The sequence below is a fragment of the Syngnathus typhle genome, linkage group LG8, assembly GCF_033458585.1.
Source record: "Syngnathus typhle isolate RoL2023-S1 ecotype Sweden linkage group LG8, RoL_Styp_1.0, whole genome shotgun sequence".
Lineage (NCBI taxonomy): Eukaryota > Metazoa > Chordata > Actinopteri > Syngnathiformes > Syngnathidae > Syngnathus > Syngnathus typhle.
This window is the reverse complement of record NC_083745.1, coordinates 3,715,861-3,743,144: the sequence shown is the minus strand read 5'-3', so window position 1 is coordinate 3,743,144 and position 27,284 is coordinate 3,715,861. Positions and strand designations below refer to the sequence as shown.

Below are 27,284 nucleotides of genomic sequence, written 5' to 3'. Positions count from 1 at the left end.
ACAACATAGAAGCACAAAAATCTTTAGTTCATTAACCTTTCCGCTCTGCTAGCCGTTTGTGACCAGCTCACTTTTACTTTTTTTTTTTAGCAGCGTAAACTTCCTAAAATGTTGGTCTGATTTCGTCATCCGCATCTTCGGCTCGTTCATTTTATAATAATGTAGTATTTGGGATTCATGGTGGCCACTTTTGGCCAATTGAAATCCACCAAAAACGTTTTTATTTCCTAGACACATCCAGTTGGGGTAAAATGGATTTCATTCTTGATGCAAAATTTAGAAAATTAGTTATTGGCATTCATAAATTAATGAACAAGGGGACAATTCGACTAATATTCTTGGATTCCCAAAAATTTTTCAGGGCCGTGAAAAAGCGAAAAAGTGAATCAAATCGAACAAAGCCTGAGGGTGGTGAAGTGGTGCTCCAATTGTGAAGCAGAGGAAACAACATCCATGACGAGGATGGCCAAGTGCCAAACCGTAAACCTCCGTTAACGCCAACATGCAGCCGTAAACACCTCTGCCCTTCCACGTATTGCAAATATCTCCTACCGAAAAACATTTCGGAGAAAACAAGATCCCGTTAACAAGACGTCAAGTGTGGAGGTTAACGACGGGACTAATCCTTGCAATAGCGGGTGAGAAATGATTTTGATTTCCCTGTTGGAGGTGGGAAGAGTCCAGACAGACGAGGCCTGGCAGAGCCGAGTTAGACGGGCACCGGGGGCACATGTCGCGTGCCAGGCACTGCTGGTGGGCAGCTGGCGAGTCGCAGCAAACAAGCAATTTGTGTTATATTGAGGGCGGGGGACTGTGTCATACTAGCTTTTTAAGAAAATGCTGCCTTGTCTAAAGAGGAAAGTAGTAGTTTCGCCTGGGTTGTTAGTGGAAATGTATTTTTTACAAAATCAGATAGTCCGTTTATCATTTTTCTTAATGTTGTAAAGAGAGTTTTAAATTACTTATGTATTGAATCCTAGTTTTTAGTATATTAATACTTTAGCTGCAGTGTTAGCATTAGCTAAATTGCTGAGTTTGAAATTACGTATATATTGAATCCTAGTTTTTAGTACTATATTAATACTTTAGCTGCAGTGTTAGCATTAGCTAAGTTGCTGACGTGGTGTTGGTAGGAGATGGTTCGTATGCATTTGACGACGTGGTCAAATTTCAAACCACCGAATGACTTAAAAAGCAACAATTACGCTAACAAATGAGCTGATCTTTTTAAACGCACAAAATGTTATCATCGCAGACAGATTGGAATTGTTATCGTGCTGTATCAGGGGGCATAATGATATCAGAATGGAGATATTGTATGGCGAGATTAAAGCCTTTGATAGGAGATTCATTATCTTGGAAGTCTCACCACTTCCTTTGTGGAGGGCCGAGAATTAGAACGCGCCACTCGAGCCACTTCCTCTTCCGCAGTAGGCAATTTGGTGGATTAATGTTGTTCTTTATGACATTTTCCTTAATCGAGCCAGGTGGGGATTTGTGTTCGGCGTGGCTGCCCTCTATTTGGCAGGTTAAAGCACTTGGCGCCTGCATTTAAGGGGTCGACTGGTCAGGAGAAGGCTGGCAGTAACTCGGACGACCAATCGTCGCTAATGGCCGCCCATTAGGACAAATTAAACATTGTTTGTTTTGGTTTTAATCTGTGCAGTGGAATTAAATGATTATCTTTACAAGCTTTAACTTGTAGTTTATGTTTAAGGTGTGAAAACCAGTTGATATACAAATGTAAATCCAATTCATGACGTTTTGACATATTTGGTTAAATCTATGTCACATGATTTATGGAGACCTTGCTGCTCCATCTCTGCCATGTTTTTCATATATGCCTTGGTTAGGTTCTGGCATTTTGTAAATGGATTTTGGGCAAAATGGCTTGTTGTGTAGTAGGCGGTCACTCCCAAGAAAAGTTGCCTTATGTGCTTCTATGGGCAGAGAACAGTAAAACAATCATGGAGTATAAGAGGCGTGCCTCAGGGGTCATATGTAAGTACACCACACTTGCTGTTTAAGCGACCCTCAAAATAGTCGCATTCCCAAATATACCAAATACTCTAAACGATATTTACAGCTCATTTCGGCTCTGATGAATATTTCTTGATGGTGGTAATATTTTTCCCGGTACTATTAGCATGTACCAGGTCTCATTTTGTTTCTGAGCAACGACAGATCTGAAAGGAAAGACCTCGGAAGCATCAAATGCCGGAGCGAAATTGCGCGGATCAATGCGCAGGCAGACGGAGCTGCTTGGTTTCTTTTTGCCTGGCCTCTCCCTTGTCTCGCCGATCATTACCCGACAAGTCTTCCCCGTCGGGTGGTAATTGCCCGTAGGTTCTTATTCTACAGGGTCGAAATTGGGTGGATGTGTCAGAAGCAACAGCAAAGAGGAGGAAGTTTGTCGTGTGGTGTTATTGATTCGAACATCAGATAGAGGTGTCGATCAGGGAGGGGCAATTGAAATGCTGGAGGGAGCCGTCATTTTTCAGCAGTGCTACTGCCAGGCCACATAGGACCAGTTGAATGGCAAAAACAAATATTCTAAATATGAGCAGTCTATGTATTTAAGCAGTTAAGTTGCTCATCTGTGTCGTAGAAGATCAAAAGGGAATTTTTGTCGCCGTCTCCGGGTTTCTTGGCGATTAAGGGTCGCAATCAATGCCCCCCCCCCCCCCCTCGCTCACGTACCGAGAAGCTCCAGGCAGGGCCAATTGGTATAAAACCCCCTGCAGTACGACGACCCCCCCTCCACTCAGTCTCCATTCTGCACTACGCTGGAGCCTGATTACAACCCACTGGCGGACAGATTAAACCCCATCCCGCTGTCAATCCAACGCTCCCCCCTTTTTCCAACTAGCCCGAACCAGGAGGCACATCTGGTCACTAATCAGACACCAAAATAGACAAAAATTCTGGGTCAGAACGAAGAGAGAAAGGATGGCGGCACGCTGGTCACATGACAGGAATATCAACTAACCCACACCCTACACACGTAAAACTGATGTGCGTTTACATGCGGATTAAGCGTCCGGAGGGATTTAGGCGTGATGTACGGCCGCTTTACATCTGGCCGCTGCCTTCCGGATTGTGCTTTGACCTTCCGAGACCCATCGTTGAACTAGCAGGCGCGGTCGTCTGCACTCGTGTTAGCATCGATTGGCGTACAAGAGGTGCAAGGCAGGGGTTTGAGCATGTCAGGAATACTCCCGGAATGAGATTACAGCGGCAAAAATCAAAACGAGAACATGAAGAGAGAGGGGATTACTAATGAAACATGAAACGAGGGAGCGGAAAGGCGAGTGAGTGAACGTGAGGTTCTCTTTGGTCTTTTGGATTAGTGCGGATTAAAGATCCCGTGACTTGCTTATTGTCTAAATAAAAACAAATTCCGTTTGGTGTTATATGGCAGCAATGACAATGGACAGAAAGAAAACTAATTACCGTAATTTTCGGACTATAAATCGCGTTTTTTTTCCATAGTTTGGGTGGGGGGGGGCGACTTATACTCAGGAGTGATTTATATACATATGGTTTTTTTTTTTTCACTTTTTTGGGCATTTTATGGCTGGTGTGACTTATACTCCGGTCCGACTTATAGTCCGAAAATTACGGTAAGTGATTCAGTTCAATTCAAATGCAGTGATTCAAACACACCAGTGCCATATGTTCAATCCCAATCCTGCTAACATCAGCTAAGGGCTAAAGGTGCTTCCAGGTGGGCCAGGGAGGGAGATTTACGAGTGAGAAGTCGAGGTGAAAATAAAATCCGCCCCTGCTTAAACCTTGATCATATCTCTGGGTGGAACTAAAGACTCACACGGGCAACAACAGCCTCATTGGCTCTGAGCTAATAAGAGCCAAAAAAAAAAAAACGCATTCGCATCCATTCTTAGCAGGCCACGCAATGAGAACGTGTGAAGTGGAAAGTGGCGTGCCTAAAATGTCAGCAAATGATACCACACACTGCAATAAACGTGTGTATTTGAGACATTGTTTCATCAGCTTTTCACTTTGCCAGCCGTCGAACAATGCGGGGGCCCCTTTTTGTCAGGATGTATTGAGTCGCTTAATATTGTAAACCAGCGAATCCAAATTGCCAATCTCGACTTGCATATGTTTCTCGAGTTTCCTGTCAGGCAACAAGAAAAGCTGCTGAAACACAATTAAACACCCCCGTGTGCTACTGCTGCTGCTGCTGCTGCTCTTGCACTACACACGATTACAAGAAATTAATGGGGGTCGTGAAAAAGGTGGTTTCACCAAACGATGACTAAACACTGCGTCGAAACTTTTAGAATCCATAAAGGTAACCGAGCGGATTGTCGCTAAACCAATCTACAACCGCCGGCGAGAATTTCCAGCCGTTTTGGATCAGTAACACCTAAGTGCTAACCTTACTAGCGCTAAATGTTACAACTGCTAGGAGCAACGGATTGTCCCACCAACACAGGGCTGATTTTTCTCTTTGGTCATTTTCCTTTTTTTTATTTCCTTTTAAATCAAACTGTTGTGTTGTAGTAACTTAGCACTATGCTAGAAACTCCCTTGTGTGTGTTAGCATGACGCTAGTGGCCAAGACCTATGTATAATTAATTTTACAAAACAAAATCATGGTTTTGTCGCATCAAGGCCATCATCAGGATGAAAAGTTTAAAGTGATTACGTCTTCCCACTCACTCAGATTTCCTTTTCTGTTGTTGGAACAATACAATGTCAAAAGATGTCAGACGGCAATAATCGTCTTTTCATTCCGGCTAAACAACACGGCTGCTTTTTGGCAAGCAATCCCGCTCTTACCGTCCGTATCCTGGCCCCAGACGGCTTTTAGCGAAGACAGGATGACCATTCCTGTCGCCAGCCATCTGATAAACCATCGGCCCCGTCGCATCTTCTGTCAAGACTTATTGTCTGCCAACCTGGAGGAGAGAAAAGAGATTCTCATCACAAATATGCCTGGGAAACCAACAGCTCTCCTCCTTCAGTAGGCTGTCACTTTTAGTTCGAAGCACACCGAATAGAGAGAAAACGCTGGCAGTTTGGGATGAAGCTCAAGTATTAGTTCCGCCTCAATCTTAAAACCCCTGCTGAATTTTGCTCGTGATGCTTTTCACCATAGCGGGCTTTCCGTTGTTGTTTGGTTTGGAGTTGCTCAGGTAAAAATGCATGCTCAATAGGGTTTAAATGACTCAAGTTAATGAGGTAGCATTGTGGAACAGATTTGCTACAGGGGGAAAAAAAGAAATGTTTTGAAATCCAAACCAATGATTTTGAGGTTCCACTGCATTTATTTACATACGGTTTATCCGACACACCATTTTAATGAGTCAATCGGGTGTTTGGGGTTGTTTTCTTGCTCCCAATCAGTTTATTTCAGCTGGCAGCATCTTTCTTTAAATTGCCTCTATCTGGAGACTTTTGGGTTGATTTGTCTGCTGCCGTCACGTGAAAAAAAATCTCCAATTTGATTAGTGAGAACAGCCCGGAATCCTCTGCTTCCAACTTTTCTTGAACAATCGGCCAAAAAAAAAAAAAAAGTACAAATCGTTTGAAAAGATTTCAGATGAGCTGGAACTGAGATTGTCAGCCGGGTTTCTCTCTCAAGACTTTTCAATCTGATGGAAATTCCTGCCATCACTATCCGCAATCACGTTAGCAGCTGCTAGTGTGTACAATGTCACACTGTTCCACTTTGTCAAAACTTTACTGTCGGTTAAACCTTCCTCAAACTTTTTCCCCCCGGCAAGTTCACAGCAGGTAGAGCTAATTCTCCCGCCGCAAAATGCCAGGGCGTGAAGCGGCGCGTCCGTGATGACAGTGTGATCAACCTTAAGTGGGCCGCTCGGGGGAACACCGTGCACCACTTCCCTCAATGAATCTACCTCGCTAGCGCCGGCAGACGTGCCTCGACAGGCTCGCGCTTGGACTAACAATGGAACAGACTTCTAAACATGACCAGTTATTCTTTTTTTGGAAATGTGAGCAAGCTATAAACTAGCAACACAATTAGCATTAGTTAGCATTTAGTTAGTTTGAATTACAGGTACCAGGTGTCGTATCTGGCCGATACAGACGAATACCGCGTAACACAGTGATTGTTAATCAACTTTAATTTGGCTGACACTTTCTTTACAATCTACCTGGATCAGTCATGATACTGACCCTTTCATTGACCCATTCTACTCAATACACTAATTGATTAACAAGCAGAGGTCGCATCCTGACCTACATCTCTGCTAATTCGTTTTGAGTGAACAAATCAAGCCGACCCTAATCTTGAAAAGGGGTCTCTCTCGGGGGCCAAGATATGAGCTAATAAAAAAAAAAAAAACTCGGGTCACTGGAATAAAATTGTCGGTGACTGAAGATGACTAGCAGGTAGGTTTCACAGACATGTCGGTCACAGATCGACGGCTCCACGCCCATCCGGAGAAACCCGAAGTGTCATACAGTGAGAAGAAAAAAGATAGATGATATCGTTTTGTTGTCTCGATAGTTATTGTTGCAACGGCAACTTTGATTTCGCCATCCATCTTTTCTGTATCACGTCAAAAACTGCAGTCTTGCATAAGTGGCAACCCCCACGGAGAGAAGTCATTTCATTGCACAGCATCTTCCGTATCTGCTCTCCTCCACACTGCGTCACGTTCCCATAACGTGGCGCACTGACGGTCGCTCAAACTTAATGAAAGACATTTCTAACGGAGCACTGAAAGCAAATTGCTTTAAATGATCCATGAGTACAATTTTTCCATTGGAAAGTTGTGATCCATTAATCCATTCACACCTTCAGCACTGGAGTCAGATGCTAATGTTAGCCTCTTGCTAGCTAGCCATCAAGTGATACTTTAAAACAGAAGACACTTGTTTTTTGGTAGGTTTCTACTTTTTCTTTTCGTCCCGTCATCCCCACTGACTTAATATGACTCAAAACTGGCGCAAGAATTAAATAACTGATTATATAATTATCAATTTCTCAAGGCTGCAGAAGATGGCTTCCAAATAGTTTGAAATTTTAGGTGCGAAAGGCGCTCCTCAAGACAAACGAAGGAGTCGGCAAATGATACGAATCTGATGAAATGTTAATGTCTTTATCATTTTTATGGTCAACGTATCGCCAAAGCTTATTCAAAACTAATAACAAAGCCATCTGAAATTGCTGATATGATATCCAAGGTTGTTCAATCAAAGAATCGGATGGATCATTCTTCGGGGAAACTTAAGAAACACTTAAACTGGTACGATAAGTACCCTGGGATAAAACAGGCTTGATAATTACAAAGCGTTTGATAACTGCTTGCTAAACTGAGATAAGCATTCATACTGACTCACACGCTGCGGTTTTCAAACGCTAACGATAATGAAACCTTTGCCGCAGTGAAATAAAAATTAAACCGTCAGGGACTTTTTTCTTTTTTTTTTGGGTCGGGGTAAACAACCCCCAGCTGTGTAAGCGACAGGCGCGGCAATAAAACGTCTCATTTAAGTCGGTGGAGAAAAATCGCCATTTTCAAGTGGCCAGACGTCCTCATCAGTCTCGCAACCAACATCCCACAGCCTCCCTTTGTAACGCAGGTAATAGACGATAGAAAGAAGTCCGATCTCAGAGTATTTATGTCAGGCTAGCAAAGTGAGCGTGTAACAAATAACCGAGTGCACTGAAGCAGGTAATATCGAGGATTCGATACACATAATGACCTTGACATAGTCAAATTTTGTATGAATTTTATTACGCGTTGAAATTTGTAGCTATGGCGTTTCAGAAAAAACTAAAATCTACCTGTTGCTGAGCCTAAAAGTTAATTCGTTGTTACTACCGTAATTTTCGGACAATAAGTCGCGTTTTTTTTTTTCATAGTTTGGGTGGGGGGGCCACTTATACTCAGGAGCGACTTATATACATATGTTTTTTTTCACTTTTTTGGGCATTTTATGGCTGGTGCGACTTGTACTCCGGTGCGACTTATAGTCCGAAAATTACGGTAAATAGGAATAGAGAGTACCGATACCAGGTATCGATATCAGCGCAGATACCGGTCTTATTTGACACTATCAAGTCCTCCTCGGCACTAGTTGGCGCTGTATTCTGGTAGTTCATCATATGGAGGATTGTTATGATATTGTTGCTGTTGACAACACAGACACGTTACGCCGCAACGCAATGTGAAAGCTGATCTTTGTCGCCGTGTCGACAAAGCACCCGGCGGAGTAACAGAACACCATTTTGAGCGAGGCCAAACCGAATGCTGAAACCCAAGATGCCGTCTCTCACACGCTTCCACACACACACAGCCCCTTGCACACTTTTAACAATCAATTTGCGAGCGAGATCAAACGTAAGGACATTAAACCCAATCGCAATTCATTACCTACTGTGAGATACAATCAGCGGGTAACAAGGGCGGCGCTTTAACGACAACTTGTGCATTTGCGGCTTGTACGGAGATTCCCCATCGGGGTTAACATCCAATCAGACGACTGCCGCTAAAACTTGATAGCGCCCTGACAATCTGATCAGCTATACAACTCAATAACACAAAAGTATAACATAATTCACACCTTACTCCATTTTATATGATGGCCCTGAAAGTTTGTGTTCATTGATTGACGTCACGCAATTTACATAAGTGACGCAGCAAGCTTTCATCCTCCCGAAGCATCAAGTGGAAGCACGAACTCCTCAATTATTTGTGTTGGGCTGTGAAGGCGTTGAATACTTCACACCTGTTTTTGTAATGTATCTGTAGACTGAAATAGATTTTTTTTTTCGTCCGTGTTTGAAGTAGAACTACAGAAGAGGAGGAAATATGAAACGAGGGCTCGGTTGTTTGCAGAGACGACTCCAATTCGGCACGGAAGAGAAAGAAAGATGACACTTGTGTTGCGATGACGTCGTGCAGGAAGCTGCGGGGGTACCAAGTGTTTTTATTTCACGCTATAGTCCAGAGTTGTATAAAAGAGCAAAAATCCTTTACATCCCTTTGTACATTAGATATCGAAAGTCTAGACACCCCTCTTCAAACGCCACGTTTTTGTGATCCTAAAAAAATTAAACACTTTTTTTTTTTTACCTAAAGTGTACAACTCAAAGAAAACTAAATGAAATAATGCAGTTGTAAAAGTGTGCACACCCCAAAAGGATTTCAGTATTACGTTAACCCAAATCAACTTTGGATGTTCTAGTAGGCTTTTTTCCTTCCTGGTTTGCTGTTGGAGCAACTCGTGCTGTCCGGGAACATAATTTAGCACCCCCCGTATGTTCTTCATACAATTTCCCAGGAGAGATGAATTATGCTGCCATGATTTGGCACCGTATGAATAAAATGCGACTTCCCCGAAGCAGCTCAGCATTAACTAATGCAACTCCTGGATGGCGCCGTCGCTCAATCGATGTCGGAAAGCAGACCCCGCCCACTTCCTCGCCGCTCCAAATATTTCGCATTTTCCTCTCAATCTCATTTGCATGCATCACCAGGCAATGTAAACTTCTTCAAAGCAGACTGACTCCATCTTCTTTCATCGCTATCTCCTCCAAGCATATTAATCAAGTTTTTTTTTTTCCTCAAACACATTATGTTGATTACTTCTCTTAAGAGAAGCCACCCTTTTTTTTTTTAAACCAACACAATGACACTCGTGTTAATTGACCGAGTGACAAAAGAACAGCGAGAGAGAGAGAGAGGGGGTAGCGAAAAGCAAACCTCCACATGAGAAGGTGGAAAAGGTGTCATTGACCGAAATGGGCTGCCAACGGTCTTCTCGCTGTGCTTGACTCATTCCCATGGCAGCTTGCAGCTGTTACACTGGCCCGCTACTAATGGATCCTATTTGCACATTTAATTCCATTAGGCGGTGCAGACTTACAATGTCTGATATGTGACACTGAGCCGCTGATCTGACAGAGCTGCCCTTCTCACTTTGAAGGGAGACAATCAGTAGGACACGCCAAAATTGCGATACGCCCGATTGGAATGAATTGAAAATACCTGAAATCCGTTCTGGCCTCGCTCAAAAAATTCACTCTGTGCTTCAAAAAACCTAAAACTTCATCGTGGCAAGAAATCCTCCCCAGCCCGAAAACCCTAAACTAGTTTAAAACGCTAACTTTGAAATCCTATCTCGAGATGCTAACCCTGCAGCGGCGGGGTGAGGGTGGGCTGGTGGGGGATTTCACTTGACAATGAAACAGCGGGATGAAAGAAGGAAAGAAAGAAAAAGAAAGAAAGAAAAGAATCTGGATAACAGTAAAACTATTTCACTTGCTCTTTTTGCTCCACATGCTTCATTATTCACTCGGGACCAAATCATTTCAAGCATCACTACCCTCGGGACTCCTTTCAAATAACATTGAAATTCTCTCCCGGAGGTGTCCATTGTACATTTAAATGTGTGTACATTTGGTTACATTTGTTGAATGCTAAGTATATATTTAAAAGATAGATAGTTAGATAGATAGATAGATCTAGATATATAATTTGTATTTATTTTTAAAGATACACACACACACGGAATGCTGTTGAGTTAATCTTTGCCAACTATTTACCAGGCGCTCCTCTCTCTCTCCATCTTTTGGTCCAAACAAGCCACTCCATTACTGCTCCATCTATAATGTATCCCCTCTGATTCACTTGAGTTACCAAAGCACCTCTCTAATTCACCCTGTTCACAGTTAAAATTGAAGACGCCTTAAGCTTCCCATCTTCCCGCCATGACAAAGCGGACGATCGACCTTCATATAGTACCCCGGAAGCGCATAACCGGTGTAAAACCTCTCATCTCGATTATGCGGAAACTAGCACAAACTAGCTTTCGTATTCGTCTCGTCTATTGGCCACTTGGCTTTAAGGATTCCAGCAAGATAGGATGTTAGTTTTTCTTCAAGTATGTTATTAATATTTTAAAAAACACATTGAAATCCTAAAGTTTGTTTGCTAGTCTGACCTCTGAGCCCTTCGTTGAAACCTGAAACTCAAAAGGGCCAACAAGCTAGCTACAGCAGATATAATAGGATCGGGATTTGAATATAATCACTAAGGTGATGGCCATTCAAATAAACATTTTAATTGGCAAAAACAGTGGAAACATATGCTGAGTAGAAAATAATTACCTGGTACACAAAATCAACGGTGAAGTGTGCCTGTGGGACACAATGGATGCTAATTAGACGCTAGCCCCAACTGTGCTATTGAGGTGCAGCCATCAAATCAAACAGCAGAAAAATAATAATACAGGAAATGCAGATCTGTGTTGAAAACCAACACATCTCCCAAAACTGGGGCTAAGCGTCGGGACATAAAAAGCCAATTGAAGTGGTTAGCTAACATGAGGTTAGCTCCATTGATTATTATTGATTATTCATGCCTGGAGTGTGGGAGCATGGGATAATACTAAAGCGTCACTTTTACGCTGGTGTGCGTGAGGAACAAAAACTGGCTTCACTACACGAAAAACTTTGCAGCAAGAACAAGGCAACAGTATGAGAGCATCACGAGTGTCATCATCAAAAAATCATCACCCCAAAGGATTCAAGGATTTCGCCAAAGGTCTCGAATTTCCTCTTTCCGCGTTTCGTAGTGTTATCAAAAAGTGTCAGACCCAAACCCGCTAAGATGCTTTTCTGACACATGCGGGGGGGGAAGAAAAATTTGCAGAATGTCGCAAGGAATGCTTGGTGTTGGTTATAGCAATAAAAAGGGGAGGGAGGGGGTGAGGGACATGAAAGACATTTTAAGAGCTTCGAGCTGCTGTAGCGTAATCTGAAGTGAAACCTGTGCTAAAACATCCGCAGTAAATAGAAAAGTTCTTGCGTCGAGGGCGGAGTAACAAGTTTGCTTTAATCCTCAGCGATTCCACTGTGGTTCCGTTTGTAAACCATAAAAAATAAATTTAAAAAAAACGAACGAGAGTTCTTTGGCCTTCTTAGGTTTCGAACGGCTCCGTTTATCTCACACAGCTGTGCGGTTGCCGGCAAGTGCAGCCGAACCACTTTACTACTCAGACTCGTTTGTTCACGTTCTGGAATATGGCAAGTGAAGCCACCGCCGTCGTTTGACCTCTTTTTGAATGTTTTAAAAAAAAAAAAGGTTGAATATCTTCTTACATTGCTTGTAATTGACTAAGCCAGTGAAAGAAACTGAAGTAATTAAGTTTTGAAGGAGGCCCGCATTGAGCTAAATCCCGCGGCGCAGGCTGGAATGATAAAACTAAACTCTTATTGATATGCATATGAAGCACATAAGTGAGTAAACTAATAAAGGAAACCAGCTGGCTCGCCCTCCGGGGACGAATTGACCCGAGAAACATTCACTCATAAGCTTCCTGCCTTCCAACTAAAACGCGGGGCAACGAAGATAAACGCGGTGGAGCCTCGATCGAATTAAGTGGAGCATATCCGCTGAAGTGCCGTCAATGGGATATAATCCTCGGGTAATCTGGCATGGATGCCTGTGTTTCCCTTAAGTGATTGGTGGCAAAGGTGAGGGCAGCGCTATGAGGGGGTGGGGGGCATTAAACGAGCACGGGGGTCATATTTGACACATGGACGGGACAACCAGCAGAGGCTGTTTACATGCCACGCGTCAGATGAATCGATACCAATCTCAAGAGGAGTCTTACCATGTTCTGGCTTTAGAGAGAGAAACTCCCCGTTGAGAAGGAGATTGGAGCAAAGCGAGGGTTCCCTTCATCAGTCTTTATAGAAAGGATTCCATGCAGGGTTTCCACAAAAGGCAGCCCTGTTCAAATCTCTCTGTGTCTCTTCCTGTCTGTGGTCATGACGCGTAAAGTAGGTAAGCTTATTACAACGGTCAGTAAAGGTGAGCCGAGCTAAAGTGCTGTATAGTCCCGCCTCCCACAATGTTGATCTGCCAGATATGCAACTTTGTGCTGGTGGTCAAACTGGGGTTCGTGGACCTACAGGCGTCCGCGAGTTTGAGGGTCCGCAAAATAATCTGCGACGTTTTTTTAATTCATGCCCATGAATAGCAAACTTCCAAAAAGTAAAAAGGCCCCAGAAGGCTTGTAATAGCAAATAGATGCCACAAAATGGTGGCAAAGCACTTTTTTCCCGTCAGCGGCTAGCTTGCTACGTCTATCGTGGTAAGCAGTCTTTAATCAAAGCTCCTTCTTGTAAAACACCAACAGATGCCAAATAAAATTCCTTTTTTATGTCTCTCACAAAAAACAACTAATGGAACAATAACAGGAAGTAAGCCAAAACCTACCAAAATAAAACAGACTCGACAGAAGCAATATTTTACCATAGTAATCCACATGGATAGATCGAGTTTGCTGTTTCTGGATATTTCTTTTGCCCCGCTTATCCCTGTCAGCCATTGAGGCAAATATCCATCTAACTTTTGAGACACCCAAACTCCAGCACTGTTTTAGTTTCACTCCATTAGTCGGATGTGTCCGAGACAGGTGCAGCATACTGGCAAAAAAAAAAAACTTTGGCTGGAGGCAGTTAATGGTGATTCACCTGCGACTTTGCAACAATTGCCCAACTGAACCAACGACAAAAAGTCCTCCATCAATCGCTTCTGATTAGCCGCCGTGCTGAATAAATCCAAAAAGGTACGCTCGATAAAACGACTTTGGCACTCCCGAGACTCGGCTGGAAATGGAAAACAGAAAAGCAAACGACATGAACTTTCCGCAGTGTAATTTGTGGAAAGGAGCTAAATAGGTTTGACTCATTTTGTTGATGCAAGTTTTATGAAACAAGCTCAACAGATTTCGCAAAAAACAACAACTTATCAAGGACAGCTAATCATTTTTAAGCATTCGAGAGGTTCACACATTTTTAATGGCTTCAAAGATTTAGGACATGTTTTAAAAACATGTTTACTCATCATGGATGCCTGATACGCCGTGCAGTTGGGTAAATAAACTCTCCCGACTAGATTTAAAACGAGAGTTGACAATCGTGTTTAATTTCGCTTCTGATGATGACATCACAAGCCCACTTTTTGTTTTCTGCAGCCAAAAACTGACTATTCATCAGCCTAAGCCACGGTACTAATTCTCTTCCCCCGGTGAAACAAAGGTCAAAGGTTCACGGAGGAGTGAAGGCACTCCTCAGTGCAATGTGATTATAAAGATGACTGATCCGAGCCCCTCGCTAAAAACACTTCTGGTGAAAAAAATATCAGAAGCCGCCATGTTTGCGTGCATTTCCCCTTCTTCGTCTGATGCTTCTTTAGTGACTCATTACGAGGAGCCGTCAGTAACGGCATCATTGAGGCCTCTTTGCAGGAGCTGAGATTTATTCTATTTGCTTCTGTTTCACGACTAAAGTTGTTTTCATTATGAGTTTATTCCCCAAAGCAGTCAAAATGATTTGTTTTGGGGGAAAGTGCTTGAAATGTTTTTTTAATTGGGCCTCTTATACGGCAGTCTGCGAAGATTTTTAATCAACGTGAGAGGTTATTGATATAAAGGAAGTATGACATGATTGTTTTAAGATTTGTGCGTTGTATCGTTTTCTATTAGCTTATCTCGTCATGTAAATTACTGAGCACGAGTTCACTCATCCCGAGAGATTTTCTGCCCCCCTCCTTTGAATAAAACATTCAAAACTTGCTCGCCAATTTTCCTCATAGTCAATGAAGGAAGGAAATGTCGCCAATAGCGTTTATCGATTTCATTTCTACGGCAGCCCGTTTCGACAGCCAAGCTAGCTACGCGTTTGCCGCAACGTTTCAACAATGAATCATTTCCAAAATGAAAATCTAACATCAGCCATTTAAAATTGATTTTTGATTCGCCATCTTTGACCCTCGCTGCAGAGGTCCGCTGCTTAATAAGTTCTATTCCTTCCGTTTCAGCGTGGGAGGAAAGTTCTCGCGCCACCTTTAAAATGCAATCAGAGTATGTTCTTGTTCTTCACAACCTTGACAAAGCAGTCTCAACAATGCCACAACCCCACAAGTAGGAAAGAAGAAATAATAGAAAAATAAAAAAAATGTCATCTCCAACCATGTTTTCTACTCAGAACAAATCGATTGTTCCTGGAAGTGTGGTTTCCCAGGGGTACGCATCAAGCGAGTCAACCCTCAGACATCGTGGTACCTTCGAGCTGCCTCTCAGCAATCCCCTGGGAATGTGCGGCGAGGTATCTATGGATGTACGGATGGAGCCATGCAAAATAGCTGGCGAGCCCTTCAATTATACAATGACAATGTAAGCGGGGGGGGGGGGGTACACGTTCCTCTGTTGTTGCAAAACAATGCAAAAAGTAGCAGCTTGACTTGAGGGGATAGATGGATGGATGGAAAACAAGGTTTCGAGTCAAATATCCGCAAAAAATATCTATTTTTTTAATTTTTAAAATTTTGATTAAATCGAAAAAATATTGAAATTTTTAAAAATTGGAAATCCCAAGCAAATTTAAGGGGTGTGGTTAGCCTGGGTGTGAAGCCTGCCCCCTGCTGGAGGGTTGCAATATATTTTTATATAAGACACTCAAATGAGCCACAATGAAGCACGAGTATATTTCAAAATGCTTTGAAATGGACTTCATAACTGTCCCTCCGAGATCAGCACCCCTGCATTCACTTAAAAGGTCAGTTCTTTCATTTTCACATATTTGAATAGTTTTCATCCATTAGCGACTGTCCACGAACTCGAGTGGTCGCTTACGGTATGCCATGTGGGCATCTGTGCAGCCGCCCACTCAGACTTAAGTATTTTTTTTTATTTACCCGCCGTGATAAACCTGCCTTGAAACCATGAAATGGATCAAACTATTCTGCAATTGTTTTTGGACTTTAAGTGAACGATAGCATATTAGCACATAGGTGCGAAAGGTTCTAGTCTCCGCAGTGTATTGCCTGCAGGGAACATTTTAACACCGGATACAGATGGAATCGGGCTTTTGTGCAAATTAAAATGCCAAAGGGGACTTCTGAGTCAGATAACTGTCAGGAGACATTTTTTCTTTCCCCAACACTGACAGCGAGTGTGATAATTAGAGGTCAGGGCTAGCGAATGAGTCGGTAAAGAAGACGTAAGGTTCGAGAAAGAAGGTCAGAAGAAGCCAAAAAGACTGTCAACAAGGGAAAGAAGTGAGTAAATGCTGAGAGGAAGCAGGTCAACTAAAACATCGCAAAGGAAGGAGACATTAGGGGCCTGCAAAGCTCCTCGGTCATCCAAACGTCAACGTAAAAGGTGGGAATTGTTTTTTTTTTTTTTGCTTTTTATTATAACAAAGCCAACAGGAAAAAGCAGCTCTGTATTTCTCAATTATATTAGGTCATCTGAAAAATACAAAGGTTCACCTGACAGATTTTTTTTTCCCTGCTGGGTAATATTTATGGGTAAAAAATTATCCTCTCGGGTCAAAAGCCTTTTAGCGAGCTCTGCAATTTCATAGGAATATTGTGGTACATCAGGTCAATCGCACCAACCATACCCAAAAAAACATCCATCCATCCATCATTTAGCGTAATTATTCGGATCCACCTACATGCAATTTCCATTTGCGGGAGAACAAATTGAAGCAGTTTCAACTGTATGAAAATATTGTTGTGACTGCTTTGGACAGCATCCAATGAATAACATGGTAAATATTATTACCTGTAAAATAAAAAGGGAGAGCTTGTCAACAAACATTTGTACCCTCGGAAAGTGAGGCTCGCTGCTGTTTACCAATAACATGTGCCATGTAGTCTGCAATCAGCGGCGTGCAACCCAAGCACCGAATCTGTCATTCAGAACCCGCCACCCCCCGGGCTATAGAAGCCCACACGGAGGCCCGTAATGAAAATGTTCCCTTTTTCCCTCGTCTTGCTTTCCTATTCCCCTCTTCACGCCGCTCCCTGGTAACACCATTTGACAGCAAGTTTTCCCTTTTTGTGGCCAAAAGGCACCCTGAGAAAATCCAGTCTATTAACACCTGCCGGACAACCTTGTAGGGTCTTACATTTGAAATTCGGTGGAGTCGAATTAGGTGCTCGTTTGAATCTTGTAATGTGTTTTTTTTTTTTTTAAATCAGTATTGTACTTAGCATACAGTAATAATATAATCCAAGAGAATGTAAAGAATTAAACAATTTGTCCTTTATAGTTTGTTGATGCTTCGGGTTTTGCACCACGGCCACCAGGGGGCAGGATTAAACTCACACATATATATACACTGTATAGAAGAAGTCATTTTTTACAGAGGACAAAGAATCTGTGCTTGCGGATAGTGTTTTGTTGTCTATCGACATGCATTTTACTCATAGCAAACAGAAAGGGAAGATTTAAATAATTGGGGATGATAATTAAATAAAAGGGAAATGGTTGGTTTTCAAGTGACCTTAAAAAAAAGGGAGGGGGGGGGCACAATGTATATGCTGGACAACTGTAGCATCTTTATTAGATGCTCGCCAAATGCTCATCTTATTCTTAATTCTGTGATGCCCACTCTTCTTGTTTTATCGACTTTTGACGGGATTGCATTGCATCTGTCATGACAGATAAGGGGGTAGAGGACAGAAGGGTAGATGCTATCAGGAGTTAACGATAAGGATTGAACTCTAAAAAAAATTGGACTTGACAAAAAAAAATCCATATTATATGATACATGTGACTCCCCCCCCCCCCCCCCCCCACAAAAAATGCAACACATTTCAAACTGAATTAAAGGGAATTTGCCATGTGATCAACTTTGTTTCGTAGAAAAATACAGAAATGATCATACATCACAATACATGTAAAACTACAGTGTGCTGCTAGCTAGCATCTTCCCTCAATGCCACAATTTACAGAACAGCTCTGTGTTGCTATTAAAATTCCGACAACAAAAGATGGGATTATATGGCTTCCGCCCGAAAAAAAAAAAGAAAAGCACACAGCAGATTTGTGTACAGATGTTAATAATCCGGCGCTGCTCTGCACATACTGTATCACATGAGGCCAGAATTTCAAGTCAGATTAAGTCAATTGTGTCTAAAACACAAAATCATTTTCATCTCGTCTAATGTAAGGCAATTGTGTCATTGTGAGGTTTTGAAGGAGAATGATTAAAAATGTTGCAGTGGAGATGTAGGAGGAGGCATTCTTTTGCATTTTCCAAATGAAATCCCCTGGCAAGGTGACAAGTGCTTCATCACGAGCTAAATGGGCAGAAGCCAGCGACGCTCCATCGGGATTCCTTCTTTGAAACAAAACAGAGCGACTCATCTGAAGCAATAAAAGCCTCGCGTGATTAGAACCAATGGCTCCAAAAGCATTGGAGCAACCCTTAGCTGTGATTTTGCTCAATCATAAGTAGTACCATATAAAAAAAAAAAAAGACGTAAAAAATGTAATGAATGGCGCGCAATAGCGTAATGATGAACTGTTTAAATAGCAAAAAGGCGGGTTTTTTTTGACTCGCAGTGGAGGATTTATGACTTTCAAATGACTTTGGTCGGAAATGGGAGCGCTAGCTGTGTTAGCTAACGAGGCTAAGGATAGAGATTATTAACAACAGATTAGCTTGCTCATGATCGGTTTTCATGATTACCGTGTTTTCCGCACTATAAGGCGCACCGGATTATAAGGCGCACCTTCAATGGCCCGTTTTAAAACTTTGTCCATATATAAGATATATACATTTGGCCCGCAGGCCGGACTTTGGACACGCCTGCGCAACATTGGTCCATATATAAGGCGCACCTAATTATAAGGTGCACTGTCGGCTTTTGAGAAAACTGGAGGTTTTTAGGTGCGCCTTATAGTGCGGAAAATACGGTAGCTGTTCTGTATTCCGAATTTCAAGGCAAAATTTACCTTCACAGTTTTTCCAAGTGCTTTATTTTGAGGAAGCCCATCCAAAGCACCACCATGCTGACGGTGCATTTGATACAAATATGATTTTTGCTCAACATAACCTGTTTTTATTTTTACGACGTGCCATTGATAGACGCAGAGTTGTGAGTCTCCGGTTACGGCCCTTTGGCAAACTTTTCTCGCGCGTGCACCGCTTGCGGATGTTATTACGGCCCTAAAATATGAGTGCCCGCGTGCGCTTTTTGAGATATGAGGCGTGCGGCGTCCGCACTTCCGTTGCGAATCCATCTTGCACATTGCATGACTCAAAGGGAGCCCCCCCCCACGGTTTTGAAATGGGATAACGCAGTTGGTGGGGCTATAAAGAGATGTGAGACCTATTGAGGTGAGTTGAGGATGAAGTACTTTATCTATATCACATTTATGACACTGTCCATCTTTGCAAGTGAGATTGAGCATACTATAGCTGAACACTAACGTCTCAGTGACCCAAATCAAAAGTCAAACTCTAAAGGCAAACAGGTCGCTTACTATCAAGGGACTGGTCAAGAATGATGTGGCTAGCACTCTCCCCCCACCCCCCCTCTCAAATATTTACCAAGTGAACCCTAGACGAGCAGTTTTATGATGCCAAGAGATTTGCACAAGACCGAGAGCGTCAGCAAATGTCAGGATGAATCATCTAAGTCACATGAATAAATCATGGCCAAGCCATGTAGGAAAAAAAGAAAAGGAAAATATTTGACCCTGTCTGATTCAATATGTCTTTGGGATGTCCTACACAGGTCCATGCTCACTAAGGAGACTGCTGGAAATATATTTTGTCACATACTCAAAACTTAAAAAAGTAGCAATACCTGATTGGAGCTTGGTTGATGACACCACATTGCAGCTTGAGTATAATGCAGGCACCTATAAAAAAAAATAAAAGAATTAACATCTTCAAAGAATGGATGTGCAAGGTCATTCGAACAGTAAATCAATGGAATGTGTGTTAAATGGGTCTTTTTAGCACTCACACAGAAGCTGCTGTGAGCCACAGTTCACACCCAGACACTCACGCGTGACGCAGATATGGCTGAATGAAAGTGACATGTTTGGATCTGGGCTAAACATTTATTTCCATCTGCGGCTCACTTCTTTGCAGCACACGGGGGCTGTTTTGCACGCACGCCACTGTAATGCTTCCTCGCTCTCTCTCTCTCTCTCTCTCCTGCTTTCTCCCAGCCAGTGTGTTTTGTGCGTGAGAAAGGCAGAGTGACAGAAATGCTGCTTCGGTCAAAATCGCAGCATGCAGCCCAACAATGTAAGGTGTCAATATTTGGGATTATTGGGGTCTTTAAAAAATATAATCAATAAAGCACACTACTAGGGAAGCTTTGACGCAATTTGTCCTCATTGTTAAGCATACCATGTCGGGGTCCAAATGCCTTTCGGTTCAATTTACGACGGAGATCGATGGGGGGGGGGGGGGGGACAAGCACTGCAGAAAGGTTTGTTAAATAGTCAATGGGTCTTTTTAGAGAAAGATTTGTGGGAAGAACAAAAGATGAATGACAGCTTTACAGTTCCTTTTTATAGCATCAAAAAGAACATTTGCAACCCCGGCGACTTATCATTTTGCACTGTATCAATAGTGTTCGTGTCTCTTTTCATTTTGGTGAAGGCTAAAAGGAGCACGCAGTTAAAAGCAGCGCATTGATTTGTTGTTAGCGTTATTTTGGAGTCCAAGGAGAGCGGAAACGTCGTCGTGATTTGTTTTGACACTTGGCTATACTTTGCGTACGGTGCGAGCACTCGAGCCGAGGCTCAGTCCGTCCCTGTAGTAAAAGCACTTCGATCGTTAGCGTTGACTTTCTGTCAAAGGTAATTTACTCGTACAATGCAAGCTGGAATTTCAGACGGTGTACGTCAGTCTTCTGTTGCCGTTCGTCATTTCGCAGGGAATCCAATTGATGCAAAGTCAATGCATCGCTGCCAGAAGATTTTCCTTCAGGACTTCAAAATAAATAATTATAATAAATAAATAGATAAAATATATAATATATATGATATAACATAATATAATATAATAGAGTAAATAGAGTAAATAGAGTAAATAGAGTAAATAGAGTAAATAGAGTAAATATAATAAATATAATATAATAAAAGCCCAGGAGCTGCATCCCAAAAAGTTCATGAATGCCAGGAGACCATTCCTAGCCAAAGAAAAACAAACATTATTGCGCATCTGGGGGCCCATACGGAGACAACAATCAGCCAGCAACAAATAAAACGCACACTCGTGGTCTAATTGCAATGCTTTGTCACGGTCTTCCTCGCTAAATAGGATCAGAGGAAGAGAAGAGAATCCGATGAAATTATGAGGATAAGCTTCAAAATAAAAATACACCACCCGGAATGGACAAATGAATCATCCCATTTGTACATTATGAAGAAATTGTGCTGAATCATCATTAATCACGATTGGAAGCTAATGAGGCAAAAAAAGGGGTACACTACTCGGTATAGACGTTGATTTGGGCTTTTATCACAAGAATACTCCAAATGAATTACCAGACGTTTAAAAAAGCGCATCATTATTTACGCTATTGAAAGTTGAGTCCATGGAGGCCTCTGATTGTTAATCAGTTAATTACTAGTTCACCCCATAATTGATCATGGGAATTCCCTTAAATGCTCAGTAACGATCGAGGCAACATTCAAATTCTATCAATCACGTCACGGTGAGACAATTAGAGCAATCTTCTCATGACCTTGCCGATTGTCAATTAGATCCATTCCCACGATTATTGCGGGAGCATCGGAATCTCAACCCACCTGGAGATTATATCCTCTGTGGGCTCCGCAATTATCAACCTCTTCTTCCCGGCGGGTGAATCTGCCAAGAGCCGCTTTGGTCACGTGCATATTAACATCGTGAGTCGAATCCAACATGATCATTACCAGAGACCAGTTGAGAAGCAAACGTGATTACGCCCACGCAGCTAAAAACATCCACACATCGGTTATTACCGTATTTTCCGGACTATAAGGCGCACCTAAAAACTTACAATTTTCTCAAAAGTCGATAGTGCGCCTTATAGTCCGGTGCGCCTTATATATGGACCAAATTTCTAAATTGAAACTGGCCCGAAGCATTGTGTCATGAAATCAGTCGTAAGTGGCCCGCTGAAGACTATGAATCATGAATCAAAAAGACTATGAATTATTATTTTGTGATTATAAAATAATTTGTTACATCTGAAGTTGAAATAAAAAAGATAAAATGGAGAATGATCTGATTTGGATTAAAAATCTGACATGATGCATTAATGGTGCGCCTTATAGTCCGGTGCGCCTTATATAAGGACAAAGTTTTAAAATGGGCCATTCATTGAAGGTGCGCCTTATAGTCCAGTGCGCCTTATAGTGCGGGAAATACGGTATTGGCTGACGGGGTTGGGGTTTTTTTTTTGTCGACAAAAGACAGTCAAGCAAAAAATAAAGTAATAATCAAGTGCCTGGCGGGGTGTTTATTCAGGTAAGTGTTTTTTTTTTTCCTTGACAAAGTTTTCACAAACACAACAAAGCGATCGTGGGGAAACTCACATCAAACGGTGGAAAATAACGACAAATCTCGACAGTTAAATCAAGATTAGAAGCTAGATGTAAGAAGTTTGGAGAAAAAGAACTCAAATTAGCTGAGAAACGGCCGATAACATCCCACTTTTTGCTTGATCCCCATTTCCGTCTTGCGGTAATGACCAGTATTCATCACGGGCAGTTCGCGTCCACGCAACGACGAGTAACAACGACAACAACATGGTTCCGATTTGATTCTTCTCCATGGGCGACCGTGCTGGATTTGCTCAAAGCGTTAACTCGATCGATATTTTCAATCGAGGCTTCCCCGGCGCCCATTAATTGCACGCCGGTCCTTTGTGCAAACTAGTCACCAATTAGACTGCTGTGAAGGATGAACAATCAGAGACGCGACGCTGGGAAATGAGTCATAGGCCTTTCTGCTGGCATTCTTCTGTCGAGAGAATTCTTCGGAGGGAAAAAGTTGGATTGTCTGGCCAATGCTGATGTCGCGTAAGACTCCAACTGTGCTGCACTGCGCTGGATTCGACTACCATCTTAACGGGGGGGGGGAGTGGAGCCCTCTCATTGTTGAGCACTTCAAAAGTAAATATAGAGGACGGCGAATGAGCGAGAGGACGACGGAGACGTGGAAATGTTCGACCCGGGAGAGGAAGTGAACATAAAACAGGAGAGAACGGGCAAGGAGTGACGGCGCGGAAGGCAGAAGCTCATTCGGTTATGATTCAAGACCAGATGGAAATGTGTCGTGGATGGTTTGCTTAGCTCGCCGCTGACCTGCAGGTGCCGCCTCCCCGAAACTCCCTTAATCTATATCCATGGATTGGATTCCAGCACTTACATTTCCCGAGGAGGCTATTAAAGAGTTCTCGCCATTATTAAAGTCATGTCAGCAAGTCTACCGGTCCTCCGACTAAGAGTAGGAAAGTGACTTTTCGATAAACTCCAGGGAAAGTGGAGACACTAGGATGATTTAATTATGGACTGATGATTAAAATGAGCACAATGCAATAAGTGATGCGGCTACCGGGAAAAACAACGACGACTATTTAGTGTCACATCCGCGAGATAAAAACCAAGCAGACCTTGAATTGAAGATATAAGACCTCAGATTCAAGGTGGAATGGTCAGATCACGGGTGTGAAACCCGAGGCTTGGGGGCCAGGTCTTGCCCACAAATTTTACGTGGCCGGCGAAATCGAATTATGTGAGTCGACTTTATGTTTCTTGCTAAAATACCAAAATGATCAATTGTCTTAAAAATATTGAGATTTTGCTAGCAGATTGTTACCCTCTTTCAAAAAAAAAAAATTTTTAACAGTTTAAGGCCATTTCATTTAGTACAATGAAAACCTCGATTCCATTTCACTTCTTTCGCAACCCTCATTCTCTACTCCACGTAAATAACAAAAACCTACACCAGAAAATCTCGCAACATTGCAAACAGCAGTGAAGAAGTCAAAGCGTTGATGGGAGGGACATAAAAATGGTGAATGGGGTGCATTAACGCCGCGTCGTTCGACAAAACGCCGCTCGGGGCGCTTGGAAATGCTTATTCGCAAGCATAATGATAACAGCAATTACAGAGAAGGAAAGGAAATGGAGAATGAGAATTGCTGGGACACCTAAAATTAACATTTGAACTTAAAACTCACTTTAAAAAAAATTCTAAGCTGTTTGGAAAATATTAAGAGCAGCACAGTGTACATTGAACTAACAACTCTAAGTGTCTGAATTATTTTAATCATAATTAATAAGTTCATGACGACATGTTTTGGTAAAATATTCTATTTTCTCATAGAAAGAGATTTTTGCTTTTTTGGGCGATGCTGGAACAGATTAATGGCATTTGCATTCCTTTCAAAGGAGAAAGATGATTTTTGATACCATACACTGTAGTTGGAAAACAACAACGAACCACACGCTGCGACACCAATGACCTTATTAGCCCATCGCATGTAGCATTCCATCGTGTGAAATCCCGAGGTTTAAAAGGAGCTGTCATCTTCCGACTTAATGAGTGTTACGTATCGCTCGGGCCGCCGAAAGTCCTACGTGGTAATCAGTGACTCGGACATGTTGCGCGTGTGATCCGTCAAGAAGGGAATAAATAACGGTGTTCTGCCGTCCGTCCCTGTCGCTTTAGCAACATTCCGGTCCCCGGGAAGGCTCGTCGTGACTTGGCGCCATAAAAGGGACGCTCCACGGTTTTATCTGTAGAAAATGAAGAAGTTTGAGGGTGCTTTGACACCAGCCCTCGCGCTGCTCCACTACGTTCCTAATTACCTGCCTCACGGTCTCGCCGCTATCTTCATGAGAGGGTATTAGTTAATCTGTGTCGTGCTAAGGAAAAGATGTGCATAATCACTCTTCAATAGTGTCTCACATTGATATTTCAGCCTTAATTAGTGGGCCTCTTTGAAATATCACCCGGCGCATGGCCTTTTATTTAGCGGAGACACCTTTTTTTTTTCCCTGCATTAAATTGGAGCAGACATTTTATTTGAATTGCTTGAAAGAAAAATGTGATTGGGGGCGGGAAGTGGACTTTGTTTTTTGACTAAAATAGACTTCTATAAATGAGAATGTACTGAAAACCTAAGATGTTTTTCTCTAAATTATTATTTGTGTGTTGTGGTAAAGTAAGTAAATAAGTCAATTAATAAATAAATAATGCAGTTTTACCCAAAGTCAGCTCGCGAGCACTCGTAATGAGGACAAACAGCATAAAGGACGGATGTAAAATACAAAGCGCGACCTTTTAAGAGCTTTTGACGATGCTCAAAAATAGAAAAGTACAAGAAATAATAATTGGCTTCTTCCCTGAGCCTCCTTTCATCTCTATCGTAGCCTCGCCACGCCATGTTTGCTGCTTCAACTCGAAACGGCGTTCTGGTAAATCCTTTCGGGTGACAACCAGAAGAAAGCATTTTCCATTTGTGTGCATTTTTCTCATTTGGAAGAGGCTCGCCTATTTGCACTGGCGGATAAAGCGGCAGAGGCGCACAAAGAAGCAGGTCACGTCTAATCTGCGACACGCTCGCACGTGGCGCCGTGTAATTGCGCTCTGCTAGAGGTAGCATTGTAATTCGCAAATGAACAAGCTGCATGAGGAATGGCGGAATTGTGACGCTGCACACTCTGTATAGGAAAATAGGGAGATTATTCCAATGCATTTTTAACTTGTTTTGACTATATTGTCATCTGAATTGAGTTTTTCCATGATGTAATTGAACCACAAGAATGTTATGATGGAAGTAACCGTATCATTTTCAGCATTTATTTGACTATCAGACATCATTTATTAGTATTTATTTAGGATCAGAAATATTAGGACCGCATTGCGTTATTATTGCTTTTTGGTGCAGTATTTACTTTGTATATGGCTAATCTGTTTTAGCTAGTGCGCTAGCTAATTTAGCTTATTAGCGAAGATGCAGATCCCTAACTACATCACTGTAAATCAATAGAAATAAAAAAAGACAATAAAAACTCTGCCCATTCATTTTGATCCATTAAATATGACTTTGGATACTTAATACATTCACAAGTTTGCCAAAGTTATTTTCCCACAAGATACTTGTATTTTCACACAAGTATTGCTTTCAAGTACTTCACTGCACCTAAGCATAATAACGCAATGCCCTGTACCTAAGTGTTAGGAGACCCTCCGCCATGGAGATGTTCTCTGCTACCATTGATCATCGTTGCTCAACGAGAGATAAGATAAAAACCAATGGATTGCTTTAGTCTTTTCACTTCGACTTTGAGGTTTAATAGCCACGTCTGTAATTATTCGGACTTAATGGGAAGACGGCCACGGCCCCTTTCTCGTCGTGCCGTTTCATTTGCCCGAGCAAGCCTTACTTCTTGGGAGTCAGAATGTGTCCGTTTTCTCACTAGTAAGTGTCTCAATGGCTTTTACTGACCATTAAAGCCCATCAGCCGCCGCGCGTGTTAATAATAAGGGATGTCGGCGCCTTAATGGATGCCACCCCAGGTCCGACTTGAGGCTGCGTGTGGAATTAATTCATTTAGCTTTGGCATTTATCTGGCGAATGACGCATCAGGCTAATCAATAACTCACTCGTGAATTGTTCATGTTTGTCGTGACTGTTTTAGTTTGGCTAAACGACAACCCATTCATTTGTTTGAAAACGACCCCACTGAATATGGTTCTAAATGACAAAATACAGGTTGGTGCTAGACACAATTTGAATTTAGGACCTAAAAAGGAACTTTCATTAATTGTTTGTATATTATTGTATTTTATTGGGGCATTTACGAGTCAACTGTCTATTGAATCGCATAAACATTGTTCTAGAAAAGAAAAAAAAAAATCCCCATTTCTTTCCTAACTCCAAAATATGTTGCAATCTGACATTTAGAGCAAGTGAACGGTCTCAAACAAAATAACAGAACAGGCAGGAACTCATAAGACACTTAGCACCAATTAAACAAAGAAACAAAAGCGCCAACTAATTAAACTGGTGGGCCGTCAAGGCTGGCCCGAACTGCACCAGACGCCGACTTGAGTTAAGTCACTGCCGGAAAACCCAACAAAGGATTAACGATGGATGACTGAGCAGAAGTCGGGGGTATTTGCATGGATAAGACACAGGTGGGAGATGCAAGGACAGCAAGGCAAGGCCAGGCCAGGCGAGGTAGGGCGCTGAGTGATAGACGCGGAGGGGACTTGGGTCGGCTAGACGTAGCTGAGAATAACAATCAGCCCAAAGAGACCAGGCGCAGAGGGATGCGCGGGAATGCAGCCAAGAAAACGCAACTCGTGCTATCAAAAGCATCCATCCACCCAGTCGCTTTATACTTTAATATATTTTGACGTACTACAGGGATCGAAAGTATTGTAGTAATATTTGGTTTTTGAGTAATTTTTGGAAGTGCAGTGTTCAAATATGTAACTTGATCAA

General features: G+C 42.3%; 1 protein-coding gene across 1 annotated transcript in view; it reads right to left on the bottom strand.

The window, feature by feature from the left end:
* LOC133158456 (protocadherin-15-like) overlaps positions 1–27,284 on the bottom strand; it is a 109,412-nt gene that overhangs the window by 70,757 nt on the left and 11,371 nt on the right. The window contains exons 3-4 of the mRNA XM_061285690.1: positions 19,626–19,680; positions 4,810–4,928 (exon numbers count right to left, since the gene is read on the bottom strand). Coding sequence (XP_061141674.1) covers positions 4,810–4,900 — 91 coding nt within the window. The 5' untranslated portion in view covers positions 4,901–4,928; positions 19,626–19,680. The remainder of the gene's footprint in view (positions 1–4,809; positions 4,929–19,625; positions 19,681–27,284) is intronic.